The sequence below is a fragment of the Epinephelus lanceolatus genome, chromosome 22 (assembly GCF_041903045.1).
Source record: "Epinephelus lanceolatus isolate andai-2023 chromosome 22, ASM4190304v1, whole genome shotgun sequence".
Classification (NCBI taxonomy): Eukaryota; Metazoa; Chordata; class Actinopteri; order Perciformes; family Serranidae; genus Epinephelus; species Epinephelus lanceolatus.
In genome coordinates this window covers 20,448,272-20,472,808 of record NC_135755.1, presented here as the reverse complement: position 1 = coordinate 20,472,808, position 24,537 = coordinate 20,448,272, and the positions used below count along the sequence as shown (strand labels likewise).

The following is a 24,537-nucleotide window of genomic DNA, read 5'->3' as shown; positions in this document are numbered from 1 at the left end:
AGTATTCCAGCTGCACTTCACAGTTTTCCTCCACTCAGTGCTCAGAAAAACTTTTAACCCCTCCGTGGATCTTTCAGTAACGAACCTCCGTCATTTCACTCCCTTAAATACTAAAATCACAACTCAGCTTTGAGATAAGCTGCATAATAAATTGCAAAAGAAGCATTCCCGTTCACACCGACTCCAGATGCTGCTGACTGCGGACAGAGAGCAGAAGGAGGGAAGGAGGGAGCCTCTGAACCATCCCCTCTAATATTCCCATGAGACCAGTCCAAACTGGGCTCTCTGCAGCCTGACTCACATATCATTAGACATCCCGGGGCCAATAAACAAGGAAATGAAGGTTTGCAATAATAAAGCTGTAAAGCAAATTAGATGAAGATGAGACTGTAGGTGGCAGTAAATATTTTATTCTGCTTTAATGAAGCAGAGAGAGACGAGAGCATCAACGCATCAGTGCATTGTAAGGTATGGAAGCCCATTAGCGCCTGGATTAAATTAAATTTAGGAATAAAAATAAAAATGCAGGTGATAAAAACTAAGCTAATAAGTAAAAATTAATATTTCTGATTGATGATTGATATTTTTTCCATATCTTTAAGTTTGCAGAACTGACTTGATGTCAAAATGAGATTTTTGTGATGAGTGGAATTATTAAAAACTGTGGCTGTTTAAGCCATTATTTAATATAACTGATATATTGTAGTTTTTTTTTAGTTTTATTGCTCCCATAAAAATTCAATAAATTACCACAGACATAACAGTTCAAGTGTCTTGCTCTTCATCAGATGAAAAGTGTCTGATGTGTTCTGAAGTCTTCTTCTTCTTCTTCTTCTTGTCTCTTGAATGATCTCTTATCCAGCACTTAGTTTTTATCATTTGGATGTGCACACTTTTGTAACCTTTTCTTTTTTATTCAACATTTTGCACCACTAAATTATAAAATAACAAGTTATAACTCTTAAAATCAAAAGTATGAAATTGACAAAGTCAATATAGTGCATAAAATTCCTGACATTGGCTACCATTTTTTTTTTAATTCTTATTATCATGTTTTTATTATTATTCAACATTTGCTTCTTATTATTCGGCAGAAATGAGCTTCCATATATTCCACATATAGCACATGTTGGGAATAAATATCTTGGGTAAAGGAAAAAAAAGATATATATAGTATAGAAATATTCTTCAGAGTTTATTACTTATGGGTGAATGAAAGGCAAGAAACAAAGTAGGAAAGATGTAAAAATAGGAAGTAGGAATTTAAAATAGCAAGAAACAGAAACCATAACACAACAACTACAAACATATATATACATAGAAAGATTTCATAAAAATATTTTTTGGGAAATGGTACCAAATCATGAAAAAACAAAAAACAAACTCAATTACCTTCTTTAGGTCTTGATATCATACGATAACTGCATTAAAGTCATCCTTTACTTGTTGTATTTTCAATGGAATTAAATAAATGTAGAGGTTATAATAATATCCACTGTTATGAAAAACAGTGGTATATTAGTATACAGTAGGTGGAAGAAATACTCAGATCAGTTAGCCTACCACAGTGTGAAATACTATATTACAAGTAAAAGTCCTGTATTCACAATTTAAAGTAAAAATACAAAAGTCTTAACATCAAAAAATACTTATAGTAGTCTACTAAAGGTAGAAGTAGCCTACTTATCATGCAGAATGGCCCATTTCAGAGTAAGTCATATGGGCTTATTATCTGAATCTGCAAAGTAACCCGTAGCCTAAATAAGCTTTAACATGACTAGAGTGGAGTAAAATTGTACTTAAGTACAGCAGGCTACTTGAGTAAATGTACTTAGTTACTTTCTACCACTGTAGTGTTAGTAGGCTTCATGAACTATTCTCTTATGTCCCGAAGGAGACAAAGTTCGGGTAATAATGGAGTAGTAATACCTAAACACACGGACCAAAGCACCGCCCACCGATTCTACCCCTGTGTCAGGAACTGAACGAACCGAAGTGCATCTGAGTTTTGCGTCGGCGACACTCCCTCACAGCAGCTTCACCAGACAGGACAGGAGGAAGCTGGCAGACACGGCCAGTAATACCGGAAGCTACGTTTGGTACATTCAAAATAAGATATAACAAATACATACAAAACAACAACAACAACAACAAATTGTTATAGTACAGTTCGACTCACTAGCTTTTTCTTGACATCTCACAGTCTTCCTCAGCAGCTCACTACAGTTTTTCCTTCTGAATGCATTTTATTTTATTTATTTACATAGGCCTATATTAATGTCCCTAAACTCTCCTATCTAAAATCAGACACAAGAGGTATGAAGTAGGGCTGGCTAGCAGCCAATATTCAGTGGTGGAATTTACTCAAGTGCTGCAGGCCTATGTAAGTACAGTTTTGACGTACTTGAACTTTACTTAAGTATTTCTTTTTAAGGAGAAACATTTGTCACACTGATGAGGGAAAAGTACTTTTTATTTTTTATCTATAGTTAGCCTACATTTCAGAATCATATTATCAATACAAAATATAAATCAACAAATACATGATTGTACATTATTACAGGTTAAGATACCCAGCAGTTTATAAAACAGTCAAAAGCGGTTATATTAATTAATCAATAATTATAATCCAGTGGGCCTAAGACAATATATATTCTGTAGCTGCAACGATTGGTCAGTTAATTGATTATTTGAATGACAGGAAAATGTATTTTGTTAATCAACTAATCATTTAAGTCATTTTTTAAAGCAAAATGCCAGAAAAATAATTGATATTTCCAAGTTCTCAGAATTGCAGCTTTCCTCTGTCCTACATTATAAAAAATTATATGTTTTGGGGTTTGTAAATGATAGTTGGAAAAAAACAAACATTTGATATTGTAACAGGTTTTTCTTACTGCTTTTACTGTTTTGTAAAACAAAAGACTGATTGATTAATCGAGAAAATAATCTTCAGATTAATCGCTAAGCAACGTGCGAGTTAGTTGCAGCCAGGGGCGCTGCAGTGGGGGGAAAAGTGGGACTAATTGCCAAGTGCCTTGAAAAGCTTGGAATAAAAAAAAAGGTTTAGTTTGCATCTTTTTAATTCAGAAAGTGCCATAACTAAATTAAAAATGGGGAATAAATTGGTTAAAAGATTGAACTTTGAATAAAGAATGTGTGGAAGCTCTCTAAGGGTCCCTCTGACCCGTTAAAAGTGCAAAATGGTTTCATCCATTCCTGCACTAGAAGTTGTCTCTAAAGCTGACTACTTATGCTGTGGGATGACCAACTTACACCATCATGTCTAATATGAAGAATGGGAAATTTGGGTTCCAATAAAATAAATGAAAGACTGACTTTGTAAAAAACTTTCAGGGTGGGGGGCCCACAGAGACTGCTCATAGGACCCAGAATATGATGTTACGTCCTTGGTTGCAGCCCTATAAATGTATATTATTCTGAAGTGGACCATTCTGCATAATTAGTACTTTTATTTTAGGGTACACTGTTTCTAATTCTTTTGTATTAGAATTAATATTAAAAATAAAAATAAGAAAATATTTTTTATTTATTCATTCGGCGTATTATTTTGAAACTCCAGACCGGAAGTGGTGGATGCTCCTCAGTGTATGTTAACGGCACTAACCAACAGGGCAGACGGCTCTCCCGGAACTCTGCAGCCGCATCGGCTCTGATTATTTCAACATCGGGGTTCGGTCCAACATGGCGGCTTACGGATGGAAATACTGATGACAGTCCGAAAGATCGCCTCGATTTGTACGATGGTAAGGAGCTGTTTTTCGGCTTTATCGTTGGTATCCGTGCGCCGCGCCTCTGTCCGGTGCCCGGGCTCGTGAGCCAGGACAGCGACAGCTAGCTGCTGAGCTTAGCCTGTTTGCTAACATCACAGGGCAACATGATAATAACACACAGTGGCTTCCAGAAAGTTATAGCGTGTTAACAGTGAGCTCCCCAGCTCCGCACACACCCCGGGTCAGCTTAATAAACAGGAAGATATTAAATAAGCTTGTTTGGGAGTTTATTAGCCAGCTTGTAGTTTGTTTACGCGAGAAGGGCAGGGTTGACCAACGGGCGAAAACTAGCTAGCTTAGCTGGAAGCGTATCTCTGCTCCCAGGGTCCTGTGTTCCCCACTCCAATATCCTGTTATTATGACTCATTAAGGAGACATTTTAAAGGCTTTTAAGTTCCCAGTAGTGTTTTCCACCAGGTCACATGCTAAGTGTGTGTTCCCCTGGGTCAACATGTCAAAATCACCCACCTACAGCTTGTAGCCTGCTGATGTTACACTCTTTGAAACCTACGCTCCTAAATCTGTGGGTAACACAGTTTCCCAGACTTTAGACATTAATATCTCTGCAGTGGCTGAATATATTTTTTATCATTCAAATTGTATTTAAAACATACAACCCTTGGCTCTTGTTGCAAACGAAAGTGCGAAAACAACCCCTACCAATCTCTTTTAATTAAAGTTTACATCAAGAGACACTTGTCTGGAAACATAGGACTGCTAAGCCTGCTTGTCCAATGTTGTTTGCCCACACAGACACAAATCCAAGTTTATATCCTTTATTATAGCTTCTTTATTGTTTTTATAGCTGTTGCACATACAAGAGTAAAGAATAACTAAACATTTCCATGGTCAGTGAATGTCAACACCTCAGCCAGCTGACATAGCTGTCTCTTAATGTGTAACCAATGAAGAAATTTAGCATTTCCTGTCATGGGATACACCCTGAATGTTTCCTCTAAACTGCTAATGTTCAGGTTTTGGTTCCCAAAATTAGCAACACTTTTAACTTGAAGAGGCCGTTACGGTGTGAGTGTTTGTAAGGTTATGTAAAAGATAAGTTAATTTAGAGGTAAGAGTGCTTGTGCCTCTTTTTTCCTTATGTGTCAGCAGTTTAACATATCTTCTCATACCGTAGCCCAGTTAGATCAATTACCCATGAAAGCTGCTTTTTAGAAGGCTTTAATAATATGATTCTGTATTGATCCTCGTACAGAAATCCTTGGAGGTCAGAGGTCAGGGTCAGCCGTGCTCAAAGACACCATCAGCCGGTAGATGCTTGTGAACACTAGCTGTAGCACACATTCCCCAGTTGTAGGACAGCAACCTGTTTGAGCAGACAAGGTTAAAAAGGTCAGATACTGCTTCCTTCGCCCTCGTGGCATTTATTGTGACGGCTCCATCTTTGTGTCTTTTGCGGCGTAGCTAAGTCACAGGAGCAAGCAGAAGAGCTTAAAGCCAGCAGATTAACTTCTGACTGTAACTTATCCTGTTCCTACCCGCTGCACCTTTCAGAGCTGACAGACGGCTAGGCAGATGCCACGAAGACGTCTGCTGCAGTCTTTTTTAATTTACTAGCCTCTGTTGGTGTGTGTGTGTGCTGAGAACAGTGAGCTGTGTGGCTGGAACATGCACAGCGTTTTAAAGACCACACAACAGGCCTTATAACCCTTTTAAGTGTGAAGGCCAGCATCATTGTGGCAAATCACCAGCACTTGCTAGACAAATACTAACAAGGCTTAATATTAGCTGTGTCTGGCAGGTTTGCTCAGTCTGTTTGCCACTTTGGCAGGCTACCAGTTGCTGCCCGGAAGGTATTTGTTTTTCAGAAAATCAATTTTGCTGGTGAAGCCGTGAAAGTCACTGGTAGGGCTGCACAAAGCAGAGCTGGGCAGTTGTACATCAGTTTTGATCATGTGGCAGCATTTTGGGATGGCTGTTGGTGTTTTTAGAGACAGAAAAATGTAGTAAACAGACAATAGAGACGTTTGTTTATTTCACTTTGCACTATATAATGACAGGTCTAGTCATATCAGTTAACTGTAAGTCTGCACTAAAGACAACTGGAAGACAACAGCTTTATATCACAATATTAAGGTAGCCATAATCCCAGGTGATGTCTCATCTTACAGAGCTGTCTTTCAGCTCTATGACCACTTATATATCACAACTTTAGCTTCAAATTTGCGGAATATAGAATGAGCAGATTACTCACCACAGTGATTGAACCTCAGCGCTTTTTTAATATCAACTGAAATGAGACTAATGACTAATCTTCTGTAATTATTCTTTGATAGGATACACTGCAAATTTTTTTCTAGCAAGTTACAATATGTAACTGTAATATTTCATAATAAATTACATTATTATCATCTCACTGGCTTTCACTGTGATATTTAACCAAAATCAGAAATTTATTGTGAAATTCATGCAGGTAAATATAGTCATTTTACAGAAGCATACTGCTAAATGACAATAATATATGGAGTTTAACTGTGAGATAACAGTGAAATACTGTAATTCTACAGGAATATATTACTGCTAATTTACAGTAATCAACTGGAAACTGAAGTTAATTATTTACAGTAGCACACTATCACAGTAATGTAATGGGCTTTAACTATGAGGTTACAGTTAAATATAGTAATTTTACAGGAGCATACTGCTAAATCACAGTAATATGCAGGCATAACCGTGAGATCTCAGTATACAGCTGTAATTTCACATCAGTTTACTTACTACAAATGAGTAATTTACTGTAAGTGTAATGCAACTATCAGCCAGCAATTTACTGTAAATGCACAGTAAAATGTTTAACAGTGTATTTCCATATTTAAATCAAAATTTTGTCTGTTTTCGATTTTTTTTATTCTTCCATTTTGTCATTTGAAAGTTGAGAACTTTTGCGTCTTATGTTAAATATTAAAGGATTTTATAGGAAATCTTTTTTTTTATATTTCTCAGGTATTGGTACTAGGAGATGGAAATTTGGGTATAGGGAGAGGGATTAGTCTTAGAAGTGTTTTTGAGGAAGTTTTTCCTTCCTCTCGTCAGAGGAGTGAATTCCATTCTCTTTTATATATTTCAAGATTTTTATTGATTATGTTTGCCGACAAAACAATCACATGGCAAGGTTCATTTAGTTGCAATTTATTCTGAGTGCTTTCGTCTATTTTGCCTGTAAAAGCTGAGACTGAAAGTTTGTTCTTGACCTTCTAAACAGCAGGTGACACCAGTTTCACCAGGAGGTCCTTTTAGTAGCATTTCCAGAGCTTTCAACCGACTGTCTTATTGTGTAATTGTGCTCCTTTTAGACAGATTCTTGACATTCTTGTACAGCTTTCTTTGTTAAATGAAAACAAGAACCTCTAAAAAAGCATGTTTGTTTAATTCAAATCAGAAAATAAGGCTGTCAGATGCTCAACTGATGGTCACCATTAATAAACATGATCACAGTGTCTTAACAGAACAGTCATTTAGCCCTGCTGTCTGGAATCTAGTTTTCACTGAAGCTGGTGTCTAAAAAGTTTTTCAGGCTGCCCTGCACAGGCGGCAGTTCACTTTCATTTCCATCAATACAGGATACAGAGTCATTTCAAAGCTGTCACTTCAAACCGAAGCCGAATACATAAATAATTCCCAGCGTCTGTGTACAGCATGTATTGAACAAATCTAATTCCTTTTTCCCAGGCAGATATTTGCCTTCCTCTCCGTTTGCCGTCCCGACATCAGAAAGCTTGTCTTGGTGCGCTCTGACTTTGTTTACAACCCTGTGATGTTTGGACGTGGTGTTGTTAGATAAATAACCTCAGCCGAGGCTTCATTTGCTCTCCTCTTGTTGACTTTACATGGACTGCAGTGTGATGATGAGTAACAACTGAGCAGCTCCATTTGCGTAGTCATTCACCCCTGAAGGAAAAGCTGCATCATTGTTATCATCATCATCATCACTGTTCCCCTCCTCTCTCTGTGCCTCTCTCCTGCCTTAATATAGTAATCAATTTCTGGAAGCTCAGACCGAATGACATCCAGAAGCAAAAGGTTTTATAATGACTGAAAGACTTGTTTCATTGCGTTTTAAAGTTCAGTCTTATGATGGTCTGGCATTTACCAAAAAAACACTGCTACATTTTGGAGAGCGAATGTTGTTACAGCAGTAAAACAGAGCCATTCTTTTAGTGTTTGCTAAGATTTTTAAACTGCATCATACAGTAAAAGTCATGTTTTCAAGAATGATTCAGAAGCCTCCTGTGGTAAAAGCTACATTTGTTTAATCTGTACTGTAGGAAGTTATTTCAGCATTTACAATGCAGGCATGATTTTTATTTTTAAAAAGACTGCTTTATTGTCTTGTCTTGAAAATCCCCTAAATGTGTGTTTATGTACATGTGCAATTTTAGTGTTGTACACAGTGTGGGAACTTTGAGTTTCACACATAGTTTTCTGCTTAAAGTCAGATGCTTTCTTGTCTTGGTGTTACCTCACCAAGTATGTAATTTGTGCACAATTTTTATTTTGACATTTACAATTTTTTGTCTCCTTACATTTAAAATCATGAATTTCTGATGCAGCGTTTTTTCACTTGTGTGCAACCACATTTTGTTTTGTTTTTTCCATTCAGCATCATTTTACAAGCTCAAAATGTCATTGGATTTTGATAGAGCTAAGCTTTTCTGATGAAGACTTAAACAGTTTCATGGGTATATTTTAGGGCTGGGTGATATGGACAAAAATTCATGTCTCGTTATTGACAGGCTGACTGGCGAAAAAAGATTGTATTTTCAGTTGCAGGCCAAAGCCACATTTGCCACAGATAAACACTTGTCTTTATCTGGACACATTTTCCCCACAAATACAACATGCTAATGTTTTTAGCACAAGCCTATGGCATTTTACATTATATAAATTAGCCTAGCAGCTAGCAGACTTTTCCTCTACTCATATGAAGCCAGGGACAACAGCAACATTTAACAAAGGTAAAGTTACAAAATTTGGCTCCATTACAGCTCACAAGTTTCACTGACAAAGCAACTGTCTTATACTAAACACATTTTCCAAACAAATACAACATGCTAACGTTATTAGCACAAGCCTATGGCATTTTACATTGTATAAGTTAGCCTAGTGACTAGTGGAGGTTTCCTCTGCTCATATGAAGCCAGGATAAATCCCGAAGTATAATACAGATTCTGTTTGGCTTGTTAAAGCAATTAATAAATAAATGAATAAACAAAAATGCACGCTTAAAGCTCCTCTCAATGTTATTGCTGTGCTCCCATGATAGTGCACTCATATCCTGAAGTGCCCTTTCAGCTTGCTGCAGATATGACAGCTGAGTCATGGGAGTACATTTGGGGATTTTTGGGCACTGTTGGGTAATACAAGAAAACCAGGAAGTGGCCTTTTAATAACAAATGCACCACCTGCACGTCAGAACAGTGGGATATATCTGGCTATTATATCTATCTATCTATTAATGTGTTTATGTGTTGTAACAGAAGGTACTTCTTCTACTTTTCCATTCTATAGACACTAACTCGAAGTGTTTTACACACAGCGAGGTAACCACTCTGATAGTCAAGCTGAATAATGATATTAAAGAAGTGACTTGGTTAAAGGTTTGTCCTGAGTCATTCTGGTAAAGCTCTGTCATTAAGATGCCTATTGATTATTGGCGTAGTTATGAAGCATATACAATAAGTAATGAGACTTACGCGGAGAATATCAGAACATAAATGGAGGAAATGAAGCAGGAGACACAGCTGCAGCAAACAGATGGTTGACAGTCCAGCAGAGCGCAGAGAAAATAGAGCAGGAAAACAGAAAACAATGAGGAGGAAACAGGAGCACAAAGGAGGGATTCAGATGGCTAATTTCATGTAAAGGAAATGTTTATTTTACTGTACTGTGTCGTTGCACATGCATCTTTTTGTTTTTAACCACACACCATATCATTAAATATTCTCCTCTTTTTCTTCTTCAGGGCGCCAATGCCTCTGCCTTGGAAAAGGAGATTGGACCGGAACAGTTTCCCGTTAATGAACACTACTTTGGATTGGTCAACGTAAGTGTCAGCTAAGAGCACATATCGCTTCCCCTCACTTAGTGTAAAAGCAGTCTAGCTTTACTGCTAAAACACAGTACATTAACACATCTCAGGATCAGGAGCATCCCCTCCCCTCAGTCCTGTATCTGTCTTTCTCTCTGTGTCTCTAATTCTGTCTCTGTTTTTTTCCCTAGTTTGGCAACACCTGCTACTGTAACTCAGTGCTGCAGGCTCTGTATTTCTGTCGACCGTTCAGGGAGAAGGTTTTGGCATACAAGGTAAGTGATGAGAGACATGTTAGCTTTACCATCCAGCGATGTTCTTATCCTCATATTTCTATAGTGGACTTAAATGTCATACTAAAAGAATGCACAGCAATACCCTCAAAAATAGTGATATACCAGTCTGAATATAAGACCATACTTTTTGTGGATATTATATTTGTGGTGCTGTATTTGTTGACTAGATGTTAAGGTATTCAGCAGATAAATGGAACAAGTGAACTTTGCCTTTATTTTGAAATATCCATGGCACATCTTTATCACCATTTCCATCCAAGCACACCTCCTTCCTAAACATTAAAACAGTGCTAGCGGTCTAGTGCCAGGCATGACCTGCGCATTAAAAAACAAACTCATGTGGGATTCAGTCCGTCATGCAGTGGGAAAACCACAACTTCAAGACTCCAGTTTACAAGACAGGAAGTGGTGTGTTGTGTGAACAGTAGAGCAATCTGACGACTTTGAAAGTCATGTAGCTTAGCTTAAAGAGGGTGTTGCATCGTGGTTCATCTGTTTATAATGTGTCTTTAGAGGGCTTAACGATAACTATGGTTTGTTACAACCAGGGTTTTATTTCTTCTACAGGTGTGCCATATCACCTCGTTCAAGATAATACCGGTTTTTAGTAAGATAAGGAAAAATTTATATCGTGATACTTGCAATATTTCAACTTATTGACGTATTGGCATCATATGGTTACCCACGGCAACAACAAGCATGGCTGAAAGCGAAATTATTACAGAGTCTGCGGTGGTTCCAAAAAGAGGAGCAGCTTCAGTAGTGTGGAATAAACTGTGGCGTCCTGAATGTTTTATGAGCAGCCCCGGACTTCTCAGACTCTTTTAGTGACTTACTGCTCAGAGGGAACTCATTCAGTGGCTCCTCTGGCAGCAGCACAGAGTCTCTTCTCCTCTCTCGCTATGTGCACACTGGAGTCGATGTCGTTAAGTGATTTTGTCATAAATCTTTCATAATGTAATATTTATTTATTTTTTTACTAATTTGTCATATTGTCAATAATACAGGGGTGATGGGAATCAGGCACTGTGCCAGATTTCTGGCGTGCGGGGATCGGTCAGGTAAAAAAAAAAAAAAAAAGTTGATGCGGGATACATGTGTGCATCGCAGACAGTAGATGGGCTTTGGTAGAGCCTTGGTTCAGAGTCAACTTTAGATTCTAGTGGAGCCCATGCCATAGACACTCTCATCAAGATGGAAAGTAAGCTAATGAAACCCAGGGAAAACGTCCAGATAGTCGATAAAGGACTCAAAAATAAATGGCGCTGGGCATGGGTAGGTGACCCATTCCTCATGCCTCACCCTGAAAAAAATGTTCAGGCTTGGGATTTTTTTTGCTATTACCCCTAAGAATATCGTTATTGCAAAAATACTCTGAAATATCATGATATTATTTTAGGGCCATATCGCCCACCCCTAATTTCTACCTAGAAATAGATATTCAAAAATGTAAAATGTAGGCAACATTAATGAGAGTTAAGACAAGGGTCAACAGTTAAACCAGATTATCTAGCCACTTTCAATGGAGGTAAAACTGAAAGTGTGTGAATAGGAAAACTGTGCACAACTATGGTAAGAATCAAAGGCTTAACCAGGAATCCTTATCTCACTGTATGCCTTTATATTCTCTTCCAAATAACTCTGATCAACCTTGATGTTTGTTGCCCCAACATAATCTATTTTTATTAGTGTTGCCACATTATGAGAGCTCAGTAATTACTTTGTTAGGTACAGTCTTATCATAACTGATAGAATCAATGGCTGGAGCCACAAAAATAACACCACAGCTGTGACAAATTGTCGTTTTACTCGTTCAGCCTAGTTTCTGATGGCTTGTGTAGCACAGAGCCCGAGAAGTCAGTGTGTGTTGTGGGTGGTTGCTAATGATTTAATAGAAAGATTGTTTGCTGGTCCAATATGTAGGTTTAGTGTCTCCTGTAATACGCTTTGCTGCCACTGCGGAAACATGTTTCTGACAAGTGAAAACAAACAGAAAGCGATTAGGAGCTCAAAAAGAAGTCTGAAAATGCTAACAGTTCAAGAAATCTACTACGATTGAGTCCAAGAGCTTGACTGCAGAGTGATGAGCAGAATGAAGAATTAGCTACACTAATGTGGACTTTAAAGTATGTTATGCTTCCATGGAAATACTTCATGTTTCATTTTTATGAGCGAACAGGCTTCAGGAATCTTTCCCTTGGATTAATAGTATCTCTGGCAAACTTTCCAAACAAGACAGGTTGGATAAAGTGTTTCTTATCTTCGAACATTGTTGGGAAAGAATCCATTTCTCTGTTGTTTAATTGTCTTACAGAGAGAGACTTTAAAACCTCCTCTGACTGTTCTGTCCCTCGGTTACCTCTCACCCTGATTGAGTTAAATATAAATTTCATAGGTCATTAATATCACATTGTGTGTGTGTTATGGTTTTGTCATATCACTCCCATAGATTAGATAAAATGTCAAGGTTCAGGCCGGACGTGGCCTCACCTCAGCTGCACTTTAGAGCTCTGTACATCAGAGAAAGTTGTTTATGGTTTGTCGAAGTCTCAGAGGAGTTACAGGTGTGTCCTCGTTCTTCGTAGGTGCAGCCGCGCCGCAAGGAGTCCCTCCTCACCTGTCTGGCCGACCTGTTCAACAGCATCGCCACGCAGAAGAAGAAAGTCGGAGTCATCCCTCCCAAGAAGTTCATCTCACGACTGAGAAAAGAAAATGGTGGGCATCGTTACAGTGTAATACTGTACTGAAAGGAAGGAGAGAGGGATGTTTGGACTTGACAGCTCTGCCAGATTGTGCAGCTGTTGCTCCTGTCAGAAACTTCACCACATGACTTCCTCCACTTTTCTCAGGAAAACATCAATCCAGCACCATGCGTTTAGAAATTAGAGACCTGAAATGGTCTTTCACCAGCTATTTGTTAAGACTGACACAGAGGAGATTATGGAGGGAGAGAGGGACGAGGCGGAGAGCGGGGAAAAGAAGCGAGGAAGAAAAAGGACGGAGGGGAGGAGGTATTTCAGCTGAGAAGTTAATCTCACAGCTGAGGAAATAAAATTGTCAGCCAAAATCCTGGAGCGGAAAGCAGATGAGAAAGAAGAGATCTTAATTGCCTCTATTTCTCCTCGCCAACACATGCTGATGTTGTTTATTTTCTGTTCTCGCTTTCTTCCTTCCCGGTCTATCTCGATTTCTCTTGATTTATACCCTTCTCTATATTCCTTCCACCACTTCTCTAAAACTCTCCATTTTTTTTTCTATTTTGTTTGTCTACATATTTTTTGTTTTCTCCTTCCGTCCCACCTCAGAGCTGTTTGACAACTACATGCAGCAGGACGCCCACGAATTCCTCAACTACCTCCTCAACACCATCGCAGACCTGCTCCAGGAGGAGAAGAGCCAGGAGCGACAGCAGAATGGAAAACTGGTGCAGAATGGAGGAGGAGGTGGAGGAGGCGGAGGAGGGGGAGGAGGGATGGGAGGAGGAAGTGAGGGAGGAGGAGGAGGAGGAGGAGGAGGAGAAGGGGAAGGAGGAAAGGAGACACAACAGACTTGGGTCCACGAGATTTTCCAAGGAACACTGACCAACGAGACGCGCTGCCTCAACTGTGAAGCTGTAAGTTAGATGCCTAAAAAACAGACTTACTAAGAATCATAAACATGAATGGTAACAACACTAGGTTTAAAATGCTTGGAAAAAAAGTTCCTTTTGCAAATGTTTTTATGAGGCATTCAACCCATTTGTTGGACCTCAAGGATACACACATTTGTGCTAACACAATGTAAAAAGAATTGTGTTTGTTTATAAGAAAACACCACAGGACACCTCCACATTTTTACGTGTTTACCTGGCCTGGTGCCCTCATCTGTCGCTGCATCACAAAACACTGTTTTCCCTTTGTAATAAGGGAATCCATGTGACCTTGAGTGTCTTCACTTGCACTGCAGGTGAGCAGTAAAGACGAGGACTTTCTGGATCTGTCGGTGGACGTGGAGCAGAACACCTCCATCACGCACTGTCTCAGGTAACATGGAGCTCTCATCACTCGTCCATGAAAAAGGAAATTAGTCTTTTATGCTCAGCTGATGTGGAAACCCACAGAGATGAAGCTTGAATTTTGATTAGGACTCTTAAGGTTTTTAAACATTGTTTATTTGTGTTGGTAAATGTGTGTGTGTGTGTGTGTGTGTGTGTGTGTGTGTGTGTTCCTAACAGGGGCTTCAGCAACACAGAGACATTATGTAGTGAATACAAATACTACTGTGAGCAGTGTCGCAGCAAACAGGAAGCCCAGAAAAGGTGGGTGACATTGTGTGCTAGTTGCTTTTATTTCCTGCCGTGCAGATTTAGAATCTTTCTTTCTTTCTTTCTTTTTTTTCTTTCTTTCTTTCACCTGTGGTGTAGTGGAGGGTATACTCAGGTATACGGGGTATACCCACTTCTTTTTCTATCCAGTTACAGTCTACCCACCTATCAGCTAAAAAGCCATTGTAATATATGGAGAGTATGCCTACTTCCTCATCGGTAACCTACCTATCTACCGAGTAATACATCCACCTCATCAACTACCACTACACTACCAATCTGGAAATCCATTGGTTAAAGAAAAAAAAAACAAAACAACTTTTTCTTCCTTTACCTCTGGAGGCACAGCGTGGGGATCGCTCACGTCCTTCACTTCCGGCGGTGCCCCCAGGGAATCGCCGTGTTGTTTACAAATACTTCGGGTAGAAAACCAACAGAGTTTAGCTATATATCACATTTTTCACGTCACTATATCACCATGTAGACTAATCCGATGTTTGTAACGTCTATAAACACAATGATTGAACAAACGTTACTATTTCTGTGTGCACGATTTGTAATTAATAATATGGTTATCGTAGATTAGCTGGGCTAACCGTTAGCTGTTAACGTTAGCGGTGTCTGTAATAACCATAGACTGTATAAAAATAAGGTAATAACTCAATAAACGGTCCGTGAATAAAATATATTTTCCAGCGGGTACAACATGATTGAGCTAGCAAAGCAGTTTTGTGTTGCTATGTGTGGTATTATTCAGTTATGGGAAATCACGATGTCAAGAAAGCATCAGTGGCTGCAGCTGACAGGGACAGTTAGCAAAGCTAACATCAGGATGTCATCTGTTAAAAGCCTCCCGTTGTCGGATACGACATGAAACTACTCCAGTTGGCTCAATGATGTTGTAACTCAGACATCCGCTGGAAAAAATATTTTTTTTTCATGTTAACGAGATGGCGTTTTGGGTGGAGTGGTCGCTATGGACGCGGAGCTTGCTGTTTCTGTAGGTACACATTTCCTGCAGACACCTGCACGTCTCGGCCACGCCCCCTCCATTGTGATTGGCTAAAGCGCAGCATCGTTCAAATTCAAAGCCACGCCCTCCCCCGGTAGTCGTCTTTCACACAGGGCTGCCAACAGATTCTACAATGTATATTGCAGAATCTGCCTTGAGAGATTACAACACCACTGACTTACACTAATAACCATTTTCTGTAGGCATGCACGATAATATTGGCATGTCATCGGTATTGGCCAATATCGACTTCAGAATGAAGTACCAGAAACGACCAACATGCTTTTTCTTACTTTGCACAATGAATGAATATTACATACATTACAAAAGTATAGTATTTCATGTCTCCATCTGCTGGTGGAGGTATCTTATCACGATAAGAGTATGCATGCATAATATGATGTTAATTGCACTACAAAAGAGACTTGATGATCACTAAAATTAGGTAGGGAAAAATTGGATATATAGATATTGGTATTGGTTATCGGTCAAATGAGTTGTTACATATCAATAGGGGTGGGAGTCACCAGAGGATCCACGATACGATATTATTTCGATACTTGTGTCATGATATGATATTATTGCGTTTTTAAATGTACTGCAATAAAATATATTGGGATATTTGTGATTTATTACGTTTTTTCAACTGTGAATTATGTCCCCAAAGGAAAACTTCATTAACGTCTGTTTTATCTAATAAGATGAAGTTTACAGTCTGTTCATCTCACTTCAGTCTTATTTTTTTTAGGCAGCAAAATGTGTCTAGTAGCCTGAAATATTTGTAATATTAATAATTTATATAATAAAGTATTGATACTTGGCACTGTGTGACAAAACGTTATTGCTACACAAAAATATCGTGATACTCTGCTGTTTTTACGTAAACAATTACGTAAAAACGGACTTAAACAAAAACAATTTTGTTGCAAAAAAAGAAAAACTGACATTTATTGACTACCCAAATGAGCAATGTATCTTGAGTGCTTGATTGGATGTGCAATTAAAGGTTAATGGTGATTATAGAGATAATGTGGTGATATTTTTGTGCTCTTCTAGTACAAATGTAATAATGGCATCGTTTTGTACAGTTGGTTTGTTTTAGACGCTCATCAGAATCTTTCAAAAGAGGATGCACAAAGCTACTTTTGAACACAAAGCTTTAAGGCGGTTGTTGTTGTTGTTTTGTTAACCACATGGAAGGGTTAAGAGATTTGGGGCATTTGAAAATAGTTGCTCTTTGCTATGTGATCTTTCATCAGCATTACCACATTATCTCTATATACATGTGCAGGGGCGGCTCTAACCACAGTCACGCAGCTGTATGTATAGCACCAGCGCTCTTCAGCTTTTCTAAGCGGACGAATATGGTTCAAGGTTGTTCCAATAGAAGGTACCCCTAAACCACATCTGATGTTACTATAGCAACCATTCAGGGCCTTCCTGTTTCAATCTAACAAGCGCATCATGTGTCTTTAGAGTCGATCTGGGCCAAGATAAACCTTTTATTAAAGCCCATTACTAAGTCTGTGTTAAGTATTGCACAGCAGTTGTATGTGATGACGCTGCATATTTTTCACACTGTAAACAGAAAAACCAACTGGTAGAAAGCGCCTGTCCTGTATTTTTATACATACCATGCACTGTTTTTTGCCTGCTAAGTGCACCAAGTAACATCCATTAGCTTGAAAAGGCCATGCTGTCACCAGCGGCTGCACCTCGCATTAACACTGAGCAGAATGCTGCGAGAGCACGAGCCAAAGGTTTCGGCCAAATTAGGAGGAGCGCACGGCGTCCAAAAACACGCTTCTTGTTCCTGATAGGGGGTCTGGAGCTGTAATGGTGTCAACATGGAAAGCTTTTAGCTCTCTGAGGTTTTCTCGGGGACACACTGCCCTTGCTGCCTGTTGTTGCACGATTCTCTCCTGGTGTTTTTCCGCTGACCTTTTATAAGCTGTGCACTTTGTGTTGTCCTTGATTTTTAAATCTTCTTTGTATTTAGTTCAGTTCAGAGATAATGTCAGTGTCATCATATCTCAAAAACCTCTCTCTGTCTCTCCGTCTCTCAGGATGAGGGTAAAGAAGCTACCGATGATCCTTGCTCTCCACCTGAAGCGCTTTAAATACATGGACCAGCTGCACCGCTACACCAAACTGTCCTATCGCGTCGTCTTCCCCCTGGAGCTCCGCCTCTTCAACACGTCCGGGGACGCCACCAACCCCGACCGCATGTACGACCTGGTGGCTGTCGTTGTACACTGTGGCAGGTAGGTTCTTCTTTTATCCTCAATTTTTGAGATGTTATGGACTTACATTCTCTTGGAGAGGATAGTTTTTGAAGGTGTGTAAGCAAATGTAAACCCTCTGCGATAAGGCAACTAAAATCAGACATGTAAAATCATACAATAAAATACCTAGCAATAATATAAGATAAATACAGCCACAATAAAACAGAGACGAAACGTTGAAAATAAAATTGTGTGCTGGCTTTAATAAGAGACTCTTTTCTCTATGATATATTTGACAATGAAATGACACAAACAAAACAAAAACATAATTATAAAAATGAAAACTCAAGAGAGGAGGTAGCAGATGTGTAGATATCCTGCAAAGATGACTTGTTGCTGTTTTCTGAGGTTGATCAGCTCACGTCAGCTGATTTGTAAGTGAGCATATGCAAGTTATTAGTTGCTGGATTGTCTTCAGCTTGCAGAGGAGTTTGATGTAATCTTCCTGCGGTGCTTTTCTCAGGTGGATAAACATTGTGTGTAAACACAAAGGGTTGATATGCTTCAGTCTGTTGATGTCAGCGTTTTACTCATTCAAAATTAAAACATCCCTGTATAAAAGATTCAACAGTAAATGCTGTTTTGAGAGCAATTATTTCATGTTTTTTCTTCTGCCAGTGCTTTGATAGGAGCGTCCACATTTATATCTTTACATGGGAATAAGAGACAACCATTAACCACCATTAGCTGCTGCTGTCATGACTTTCTGCTAATACTTTGATAATGTTGTTCGTCCTCTCTGCAGTGGTCCCAACCGCGGACACTACATCACCATCGTCAAGAGCCACGGCTTCTGGCTGCTGTTTGATGACGACATCGTAGAGGTAAGAGAGATTTTATAATTCTGTTTCCTCTGTCTTTTTTTTTACAACCGCATTCAGTTTAAATTCTTTTTAGTATTTGTTCATTTTACAGTGACTTGGATGTCTTCAAATTACGAAAACATACAGTAACCAGTCCCCACTTTAAATGTGCCATAATGTTACATTCTTCAGCATCTAGTTCAATACAGTCTTATTCATTCTCCGAAATGTAGTTACATCCTGAGCTTTATTTCCTTGAGCCTTCACTATACAAAGATTTGTTTTAGGTTTTATACTTTGCTGTTGCAATATTATGTTATCTCAATTGTTTTCTTATTTTATACATTAGCAAATAAATCCCAGAAGAGTAACTGTTTATAGAACACCACTAAACAAAAGTTTCAACAGAATTAAGAGACAACATTGATGATAACAGATACAAAATTTACAAAAAAAGGCTTAGAACAAAGCAATTAAAAACAATAGAAACGTTGTAGAATAAATGGAATAAGGGAGCAAAATGTAATTTAAAAAAAGGTGTAAGCTATATGATAATAGTATCTGAGATCTGTTGGTAATTAACCTCATGAAACCTAGAGCGACATCACTTTTCTTCTTTTGCTTTTAGACACCTTTTGCAAGTATTGAAGGCTTTGAACCTTGCAATTTGGTACGAAATGTCTCACAAATTGCAAAAAATAAATAAATAGATTCAGAAAATTATATAAAAAAAATACAGAAAAAAGAAATTTTAAGCAATTTCCAGGTGATTTCTTTTTTGTTTGCTTTTTACGTTCTTTCTTTTTTTGTTTTTACTAATTTTCTTGTTTTTAAGTTTCTCTTTTTACCTATTTCTTACACATTTTTAGGGTCATATCTTAGTTGCTCGCTGCCTTCTTCCCATGTTTTTGAAAGAAATCAGGCCAGTTTGGCCATGGTTTAAAGGGTTAAAAGAACAGGCAGAAAAAACTTTGTACTTCTTGGTATTTAGTCTCAACTCAAAATAAACAAAAAAAAAATCTGATAGAAACAGGAGATCAGTGTATAAAAAGCGGTATTTTGTAAAAGTAAAATAAAAGCTCAGGAAGCTTAATTAACTGTCTTATTGCTCAAACATCAATCAAAGATAAATGAACCCATCAGCTGTCCAAAGTTTCTTCCTCACCAGACAGGAATGTCAAATAGCTCTCCTTCCAGACTCCATGTAGATCCTGGCAATCCCTATGTTGTGTCTGGATTTCCTACGACGGGCCGACCTAGATACCTTAACCTTTGCTGAATTATGAGGAGTTAAAATTTGTTTAGCAATCAGGACAAAATTAGAGCAATATTAGATTGGATGAAAGCATTTATAAAGAAGAAATGTAAGAAGATAAGAGGGGAAAAGAAAACAGAAAGAAGTAGATACCTGTGTCAGATTAGAGTGCAGGATTAGCCCGAAGCCTCGTAGACAAGATCTGGAATGAGAATAATGTTTAGCTGCTTTGTCGTCTTTGCTCTTTCCCTCTCAGCGCCATGTCTCATGCTCAGCACGTACCTGCCTTAGCTGTCCTTTTACTTTAAACTTTATTCATCCAAGTTATGGAATTATTTCTTCTTTTTCTTCTTCTTCTTCTACTACTACTATTTATCTGCTACAGCTTCTTTTACTAGTACTACAACGTCTTCTACTACTGCTACTCTTCTACTATCTCTTCTTGTACTACTACTGCTACTCTTCCACTGTCTCATCTTTTACTACTACTATGACTTTTCTACTACTGTTACTGCTACTTCTCCTACGACTACTTCTTGTACTACTACTACCCCTCTACTTTCTCTTCTTGTACGACTACTACTTCTTCGTCTTCTACTATTACTACTACCTCTACTGCTGCAGCTGCTCTTCGTCTATAGTTACTACCACTTCTTCTGCAGCTACTTCTACTACTACTCTTCTACTATCTCTTCTTGTATTAATACTTTCTACTACTCTGTTTCTTCATCTACCAATACTTTCTGCTACTCTGTTTCTTCATCTACCAATACTTTCTGCTACTCTGTTTCTTCATCTACCAATACTTTCTGCTACTCTGTTTCTTCATCTACCAATACTTTCTACTACTCTGTTTCTTCATCTACCAATACTTTCTGCTACTCTGTTTCTTCATCTACCAATACTTTCTGCTACTCTGTTTCTTCATCTACCAATACTTTTCTGCTACTGCTACAACTCTTATATTACTATTACTACTACTACCACCACTTCCTCTGCGACTTCTTCTTCTACTACTACTGCTACTCTTCTACTATCTCATCTTCTACTACTACTACGACTTTTCTACTACTATTACCGCTACCTCTTCTATGACTACTTCTTCGACTACTGCTACCCTTCCACTTTTTCTTCTTCTACAGCTACTACTTCTATTACCGCTACCTCTTCTATGACTACGACTACTCCTGCTACGCTTCTTCTACAGCTAATACTGCTACTCTTCTACTATCTCCTCTTGTACTACTACTTTCTACTACTCTGCTTCTTCTACTACTGCTACTACTACTTTTCTGCTACTACTACTATGACTCTTCTATTACTACCACTTCCTCTACAACTACTTCTTCTACTACGATTGCTACTCTTCTACTATCTCATCTTCTACTACTACTACTACGATGTTTGTACTACTATTACTGCTACTTCCTCTATGACTACATCTAGTACTACTACTACTACCCCTTTACTTTCTCTTCTTCTACGATTCCTACTTCTTCATCTTCTAGCACTACTACTCCTGCTACTCTTCTTCTACTACTAGTACTACTCCTACCACTGCAGCTACTTCTTCTACTACTACTGCTAATTCTGCTACTACTACTTCTATGCTTTACACTTCTGCTATACCCTGTTCCACTACTCCTACTTCTACTACAACTGCTGTTACTGCTATGTCCTCTACAACTACTACTACTATTCTCTCCTACTATCTCCTACTACTGCTTTCTCCTGCTCTGCTTCTTCTTCTACTACTGCTTTTCTGCTACTACTACGACTCTTCTATCACAATTACTATTACTACCACTTCTTCTACATCCTCTACTACTACTATTAGTTTTCTACTACTATTATTGCTACTTCTTCCACAGCAACTACTACCTCTAATACCACTACTGCTACCCTTCTACATTTTCCTCTAGTACTACTTTTTCTGCTACTATGAGTACTATGAGTTTTCTTCTGCTGTTACTACTACTTCTTCTACTACCACTACTCTTGTACTACCTTCCCTTCTACTACTACTGCTACTTTTTCCGCTATTAGTACCACTACTACTCTACTACTACTACTCCTTCTACAAGTTCTTCTACAACTACTACTGCTACTCTTCTGTTGGTACTACTAGTAAATGTTTGACTACAACATTTTCTGTTTGTGTTTCTGCTACTACTAGTATCTCCTCTTCTACTACTACATTTTCTACTACTTCTACGACTACTTCTACTATGCTACTACACTTGCTCCACTATCGCCTACCTTACTACTACTTAAAAAGCAACTTATTTTAGTCTTTCTCTCATCCGCTACTAAAATGTTAATATTTAATTTTAGAGTAGTTGCCATGAAATTTCTGATCCCCTGCAGTTTCTTCTGTAAAACCATCTGTTCTCCGCTCTGATGTGGTGTCAGGAAGAAAACATGGCAGCCTACATAGAAACAACACACTCTGACATCCTTCTAGCATGTGTGATGGCACTCAGCTAACAGTTTCCCAGCTCACCTCTCAGCATGCTGCCATCCACACTGTAGGTGACATGACAGCAGCAAAGTGATAGTGATAATGATGTGATGATGTATCAATCCAAGAAGGGAAACTCACCTGCATTTCCAACCCTGCAGATATGTAGCTTTAGTGTTAGCCTAATATAGCTCTTTAGTCACTGGCAGTCGACCACATCAGTATCCATCCAAACCCTCTCCATGCTGCTTTGTTTCAGCTCGAGCCAAGTAACCTTTCATTTTTTTTATTTATTTTTTTTTGGCAAAGGAATTGTATGCCAAAGCAATTAAGCTATCAGAGGTTAACCGACTTTGCAGTCATGATCCTAAAATGTTCCAGGGTTTCTGAAGTAATAATCTGTATTTTAAGGCAAGCGTACAAACAGTTGTATAATGGTTGCAGAAGTGTTTTGCAAAAACCCCGGCCACTTGGTAGATTAGGTTTAAAAAAAAAGTGACAGAAAAGCCTTCAAACACACAAACTGTTTTCTCAGATCTGTGATGTCAGAATATTTTCCAAAAAATTCCCTAAAATGTTTCTCTAAAAGAACTACATAATTTGCTACCAATTACAGGGTAATTACAAATTTATTAAAAAGAAAAAAAATCAACTCTCATATATCCATGATTCACTGATTATTGGAAGTTGTATTGTTAGCTGTGGATAAATGTTCCATTATTGAATGTTTAGCGGTCTCAAAAAGGCTCTTTGCTAACAATGAATTGGAATGAATTAATTTGAAGTATACCAATTGATCATAGTCTCTATAATTTAGACCAAATTAAATAGTCCTTTCTTGTAACCATTGTAGGACGTTGTTCTGAAGTTACAGACCTGTAAAATAAAGTGTTGGTTATTAATCTTTTCGTAGATCACCACCATCAGTGACAACCTTAATTAACTACTCTGCCAAGACAAATTTCTTTAGTAACGTTCAAAAGAAACAAACTACAGTAAATAAAGATCAGTGTCCTCAAACATTTGTAAAGTATGATCTGTTATATCTTCAAACATGTTTTATTCCTTTCCTAGTATTGCCTTTTTAAATTACCATGCTAGTGATTTTGCAAGTTTCAGCTCTTAACTATTTTTGAATTGTACACGCCTGATACACTGTTTAAGATTTGTTTTGTGTATTTTCCTTCTGTTCCACTCAGCCATCAGTTTCCATTATTCCTGTATGTGATAAGAATCAGTTAGCAGACTCTTGAAACTTGACTGGTCTATTACAGTAAGTCTGCATTAATGTTATCATTGCTGAGTAATGCAAGTGAAGTGCTCATCATTTCTTATCTACACTCTCTGCACTGCATTTAGAGCTGGCCAATATGGAGAAAATAATTTAATCAAATACCTCTGTTGTTACTGTGATGACATTATAGGGCTGACTAATGGTGCTTTCACAATATTTACACAATGAGATTTCTGATAAGTAATCATCAGTAATGTGGATATAATGACTAAGTGTGTAAAGGAAAACAGCTGGAACAGTCTGGTAAGTTCAGAAAGTTACATCACTTACAATAATGAATGTTAAAACCACTTACAATGTCACAGTATTCAAAATCGAAGATGATATCTAGCCTCACATCACAGTATTGATGTATCAGTATATTACCCAGCACTAATAGCTTTATATCACAATGATATAACTTTGACAGAAATTACTACAGACTATGTGTAGACTGTGATCCCACAATTCAAGCATGTTTGCCTGCTAGTGCTAAGATAGTAATTAATGGACATCAATGGCGTTTTGGAACAACAGAAAAATACATTTAAATGTCTAAAACGCAACAGTGTGGTTGTGGTGAAAGGGTTAAAACATGCAATGCTCCTTTTTCAAGCATTTCTATACGCGCCCAGACTTTACAATCTTCAATTTTGTTGCCTCTTTTTGGTCTGAGTATGGCTCCGGTTTGGCAACAGTTCTAGCTTGGCCCAATTAAAATGGTTTATTTTACTTTGAATCTCCCCGTCAGTGGGAGAAGTCACCCTGCTGTTTGAATTCAGAGGAAACTGCTCAGTCAGAGTCATCAAGGACTGATGTTTAAAACTGATCCTCATCACCAGTGTATTTTTCCACTATGATGGGACAGAGGCCCAGATGAACATCTGGTCCAGAAACTGACCAAGTTCTGGAAGATTCCGCTGACTTGGCAGAGCAGAAACACAAACAAATCATTTTTTATGGTTTGTGGAGATTTACTCTGTCTCACTGCTTTGTATTCCAGCCTTCA

At 38.3% G+C, this 24,537-nt stretch overlaps 1 protein-coding gene across 1 annotated transcript in view; it reads left to right on the top strand.

Moving 5' to 3' along the window:
* The first annotated feature begins 3,619 nt into the window (after positions 1 to 3,619).
* usp12b (ubiquitin specific peptidase 12b) overlaps positions 3,620 to 24,537 on the top strand; it is a 29,033-nt gene continuing 8,115 nt past the window's right edge. The window contains exons 1-9 of the mRNA XM_033609804.2: positions 3,620 to 3,767; positions 9,775 to 9,855; positions 10,032 to 10,115; positions 12,722 to 12,851; positions 13,442 to 13,749; positions 14,082 to 14,158; positions 14,350 to 14,433; positions 17,518 to 17,715; positions 18,482 to 18,560. Of these exons, the coding sequence (XP_033465695.1) occupies positions 3,720 to 3,767; positions 9,775 to 9,855; positions 10,032 to 10,115; positions 12,722 to 12,851; positions 13,442 to 13,749; positions 14,082 to 14,158; positions 14,350 to 14,433; positions 17,518 to 17,715; positions 18,482 to 18,560 (1,089 nt within the window). The 5' untranslated portion in view covers positions 3,620 to 3,719. The remainder of the gene's footprint in view (positions 3,768 to 9,774; positions 9,856 to 10,031; positions 10,116 to 12,721; positions 12,852 to 13,441; positions 13,750 to 14,081; positions 14,159 to 14,349; positions 14,434 to 17,517; positions 17,716 to 18,481; positions 18,561 to 24,537) is intronic.